The sequence below is a fragment of the Gossypium hirsutum genome, chromosome A01 (assembly GCF_007990345.1).
Source record: "Gossypium hirsutum isolate 1008001.06 chromosome A01, Gossypium_hirsutum_v2.1, whole genome shotgun sequence".
Classification (NCBI taxonomy): domain Eukaryota; kingdom Viridiplantae; phylum Streptophyta; class Magnoliopsida; order Malvales; family Malvaceae; genus Gossypium; species Gossypium hirsutum.
In genome coordinates, this window is record NC_053424.1 from 9,819,591 (window position 1) to 9,825,118 (window position 5,528).

The window sequence follows — 5,528 nt, forward strand, 5'->3', positions numbered from 1 at the left end:
ATTGGATGATGCACAAATTTAAGTGTTTAAGCAAGTATAATTAGTTAGAGATTTAAACAAATCAAGGTTGATTAAAAATATTTATTAATAACAAAGAAGTTAGTTAATGGTAAGATTGTGATATTTTGGTTTAAATTTTATTATATATGAGTTATCTTCGAATATATTTTAATATTAATGCGATTATGTTTTGTACAAGTTAATTATTAGTACAATTAACTTTGTCTAAATTAATATATCAGTCGATTTTTTATCCAAATGGTTTGATTGGTTGGTCGGGTCTGGTTTCAATGATTGTGATTATTTGTACTTGTAAAATTTTCCGATAACTGTTTGAAGGAAGTGCTATAGTTGGAGGGTTGATTTGCAAATAAATCCAAAAGAAAACATAAAAGTAAAGCTTAGCCAACTTCATTTCCCACTCTATTTATACCCAACTTCTTCCTACTTTTCTCTTCACACCAAAGCTAAAACTAAAGACTACATCTTTTCTATTTCAAACAACTTTTTCTTGGCTCTTACAGTACAGGCTTATCCCCTTCTCATTTCTTTTAGAAAGCCTTTTCTCCCATTAAAAAGTGCAAAAGCTATAGGGAAAAAAAAATATCAGAATCATGCCAGAAGCACCTAAGAACACACACAAACCTACTACAGATTACAACCTGGAACTGAAGAACAAGAAAACCCTTCAGTTCATTGAGGATGTGACTTCAAACGCTGATGAAGTTCAAAAGAAAGTCCTTGAGGAGATTCTTTCACGCAATGCTCATGTTGAGTACTTCCAAAGAAATGGCCTTAATGGTCACACTGATAGAGAAACTTTCAAAACAATCATGCCTGTCATCACCTATGAGGATATCCAACCTTATGTTGACCGTATTGCCAATGGTGATACCTCTCCCATACTTTCTTCCCACCCCATTTCTGAGTTTTTGACAAGGTCAGCAAATTAAACATCCTTTCCTTTTTATCCTTATGTTTTTTAGAGGTTTTTCCTGTTTTTACTTCCTCCGCAAAAATAGCCTTGTAGATTTCAGGTTTATTTTGGTTTTGGCTAAATGGATAGTCTCGGTTTCTTCTTCTTTGCAGCTCTGGGACATCAGGTGGGGAGAGAAAGCTGATGCCAACAATTGAAGAGGAGTTAGGGAGGAGGTCACTGCTCTATAGCCTGTTGATGCCTGTTATGAGTCAATTTGTCCCTGGTCTAGACAAAGGCAAAGGAATGTACTTTTTGTTTATAAAATCCGAGGCCAAGACACCTAGTGGCCTGGTGGCACGCCCTGTTCTCACTAGCTACTACAAAAGCACCCATTTCAAGGATAGGCCATATGACCCTTACACCAACTACACTAGCCCGAATGAAACCATCCTTTGTCCCGATTCTTACCAAAGCATGTACTCTCAAATGCTTTGTGGACTTTGCCAACACAAAGAGGTCCTCAGGGTGGGTGCTGTTTTTGCCTCTGGCTTCATCAGGGCAATCAAGTTCCTTGAAAAACATTGGCGTTTCCTTTGCAATGATATAAGAACAGGAACCATTGATTCCCAAATCACTGACCAATCTGTGAGAGAAGCTGTTACGAAAATCCTGAAACCTGATCCTAAACTTGCTGATTTCATTGAGGCCGAGTGCAGCAAAGATTCATGGCAAGGGATCATTACCAGGTTATGGCCCAATACAAAATATGTGGATGTGATTGTGACTGGGACCATGTCACAGTACATTCCCACTCTTGATTACTACACCAATGGCCTCCCTCTCTTCTGCACCATGTATGCATCGAGTGAATGCTATTTTGGTGTCAACCTCAACCCTCTTTGCAAGCCAAGTGAAGTTTCCTACACTCTCATTCCCACAATGGCCTACTTTGAGTTCTTGCCGGTTCAAAGGAACAATGGGGTCAATAGTTCTATTTCGGTGCCCAAAACTCTCAATGAGAAGGAACAACAAGAACTGGTTGACCTGGTTGACGTTAAGCTTGGCCAAGAATATGAACTCGTTGTCACCACTTATTCAGGTAATACATTAAGTAAATATTTTAAGAGTTATAGTATAATTTTACTTGCCTGCATCTGCTGAATCTACAAATTGATGCTTTTGCAGGGCTTTATCGTTATAGAGTTGGTGATGTGCTAAGGGTAGCAGGGTTCAAAAACAATGCACCGCAGTTCAATTTCATATGCAGGAAAAATGTAGTTTTGTGCATTGATTCAGATAAGACTGATGAGGTTGAACTTCAAAATGCTGTGAAGAATGCAGTGAACCATTTGCTGCCATTCGATGCAACATTGGCTGAGTACACTAGTTATGCAGATACCACTACAATTCCAGGCCACTATGTGCTGTACTGGGAACTTAGTCTCAATGGTACCACCCCAATTCCTCCCTCAGTTTTTGAGGACTGTTGCTTGACAATTGAAGAGTCCCTCAACAGTGTATACCGCCAAGGGCGTGTATGTGACAAATCAATTGGTCCCCTTGAGATCAAGATTGTTGAACCAGGGACATTTGACAAGCTGATGGATTATGCCATCAGCTTAGGTGCATCAATTAACCAGTACAAGACTCCAAGATGTGTGAAATTTGCTCCCATTGTTGAGCTGTTGAATTCAAGGGCTGTGTCTAGCTTCTTCAGTCCAAAATGTCCCAAATGGTTTCCCGGCCACAAGCAGTGGATCAACATGAATTAAGGGAAAATCAAGGGGATAATGCTCTTAATTGGTAGCTTTTCAATGGAAGTGCATAAGAACTGTTTTTGCAATCATCTTAGGTAAAAGTTAAATGAAGCCATTCTAGATTAACCATCCCCTCTCATGATATCATGTTTCTTTTCCTTTCAACTTATCTTATAACTGTCGCGTTTAATATGCATAGGGACTCTTGATTTAGCCATGTACAAAAACAGTTCATACGCCCCCCAAAAGAAAATCTTTATTTTTCATCTGTTAATATCCTGATAATCATCACATTTTATGGGAATTTGGTCTTAATTCCAGAAAGGAATATATCCTTTTACTGAAATGGCAAACAAGAAAGGTAACTACCATAAACACCCATCTTTTTCCCATTACTTTCAAGAAAAAGAAAACCAACTTTTCTTCATTACATTTATTCATTATCTCTTGTAGTTATAAACTAATTAAACTACTGTTTCTGAATGTTCGAACTTGAAATGACCAATAAAGCTACAAACTGAAAAGCTCAATGCACATCTACTGGAATCTAATACCTATGCAGAACCAAGCATAGTAGCCTGGCTTATTATAAATTAATAAAGAATCAATGATACCTTTTTCAGTGGAGTTAAGAGAATCCAATTTCTGTCAAATGATGATAGGTGCTTTAGATGAAAGACTTTATAAAAATTGGAATCAATTTACATGCAAACTCCTTAATGCTAGATTAGGGTTTGAGTTCATAATTAGCTAATCGGCTAATACTTTATCATATCAAATAAAATCACCTGACCACTCATTGTTTTCTTGTTAAATCCCATTCATTAGCTTATACTGAAATTAGTTCATATGAAATCCTCTTCAAGACTATAACCTTTTAAGATACATGCATTCGAAAGAATGTATGACAAAAATTCAATTGTCATATTAAAACATGACAATGTAAGCCACGTGTGAGAGTGTGTCACTTGGCCCTTGCAATCATGTTTCAGGTCATAAAATTGTCCAGGAATTCATACATAATGGTCAAGGAAAAAAGAGAAAAGAACTCAGAAGACAAGAACTGTTGATCAGGCACCAACTTTTGTCTTAAAGTGGCGGGAGAGATAAGGTAGAACCAGAGGCTGTTCCCTTTACTAGTACCATTGCCTGAGAAAACAAGCAAAAGCAGTTTTGTTTTTTCAAAGAACAATTTGAGAATCCAGACAGGCATAAAACCCAGAAAAAGAAAAGAGAGAGAGAGAGACAATTGATTCAGTTTTTTTCAGATAAAACCCATTTTTCTATCAAGAAAGAAAGAAATAAAGCAATTGAAATTTGAAAGTGAATGAAAAGGAGATAAGGCCCTTTTTTTGTGTGTGTCTGCTAGTTTAGTGTTGTGGAGGCACTGTTGCCATGTTCATAAATGTGTTGGAATATCTCATGATTTCTTTACTGATTTTACTTTTGAACACCATTGAGCAAGATTTCCCCACTCCACAAATCCCACCAATCGATTCTCAACAAATGCATTTTCAGCTAAATTCAATGTTCTTTGATTAATTAACTAGAGTTGATTTCACTAACTTGGATTATAAAAGATTTTGAGCCTTTAGATTGCCACCCATGTTTTAGGCGGGGAAGAAAGAAAATATATAATATCGATTTCTTTTAAGATCGTTTACGCTAATTAATTTAAAGAAAATATAAATTTATTACAAGATATAAGTACTTATAATAAGATTTATTATTTTTAAAAATTTGGAGAGTTTTCAACTAAGTTGATATTTCAATAATTCGTGACATAATTTGGATTAAAACCATCGAGAACCTGTATAAGTATCCATTATTTATTTATTTTTATATTTTTGAATTATTAAAAAATCACTACTTAATTGATTATTCTAGTATTTTACCATCAGACTACATAAACAATTAGTGTATAATTTAATAACACGAAGTTTGTATGTGGAAGAAGGACGAAAGTTTACATAGACGTGTGGAGAGCCTTTAGGTGATAAGAGGTCCTAAGGTAGGTGTTTGTGGCTTGAGAAAGTGTTTGAGCAGAGTAACAGTGTGTAAAATATCCTGGGGTAGAAGCTGATAGGATTGGGCTATTTATAACCTTTATGCTAGCTAGGACCTTCATGGTACAAGTGTCTTATGGGGAAGAGCCAATGATAGAGTCATCAATGGCTCTCTACATGTTTTTTTCGATGTGATTGAAGGATGCATTGTCCTATTAGGAGGATCTTATGCGGCTCCTAATACAATTTTGAGGGTTTGTGTATATGCATATGTCGTTTTTTTGTACAAGACTGATGCATATGAGTCACTGAAGGATGCATTGGCCAATGTAATTTTATGATTAAAACTTTCCTTTTGTAGGCTGATGGATCTTTGTTATATTTGTTGATGATCATTTGGTGAAGGTTGAAGATCTCATTCTAAGCAAAGTGTTAGAACTATCCTTTGCACTAGGTATTCGGTGAAGCTTTGATGGTTTCCAGTTGCAATAAAATGGTGATAAAAGAATTAAAATTAAAATTTATATCACTATCACTTTGGTAATTGTAACTTCATGATATCATTGTCAAATCATTAATTACAATGAAATATTTTCATATAATGGAAGTATACGACAATAAAATCCTATAGAAGATACAAAAATACTTAATCAACTCAACTAAAGGAGAGAGGGGAGGGGGGGGGGGGGGGGGGGGGGGGGGGGGGGGGGGGGGGGGGGGGGGGGGGGGGGAGAGAGAGAGGAGAGAGAGAGAGAGAGAGAGGAGAGAGAGAGGGAGAGGGGAGGGGGGGGGAGGGAGGGAGAGAGAGAGGGAGGGGAGAGGGGGAGGAGAGGGGGGAGAGAGGGA

General features: G+C 37.0%; 1 protein-coding gene across 1 annotated transcript; it reads left to right on the forward strand.

The window, feature by feature from the left end:
• The first annotated feature begins 453 nt into the window (after nt 1-453).
• Nucleotides 454-2,815, forward strand: LOC107916581 (indole-3-acetic acid-amido synthetase GH3.6). Its single transcript, XM_016845858.2, has 3 exons — nt 454-940; nt 1,090-2,018; nt 2,105-2,815. Exons 1-3 carry the CDS (start codon nt 615-617, stop codon nt 2,689-2,691), a joined length of 1,842 nt encoding a protein of 613 aa, XP_016701347.2. The 5' UTR covers nt 454-614; the 3' UTR covers nt 2,692-2,815.
• The last annotated feature ends 2,713 nt before the right edge of the window (nt 2,816-5,528 follow it).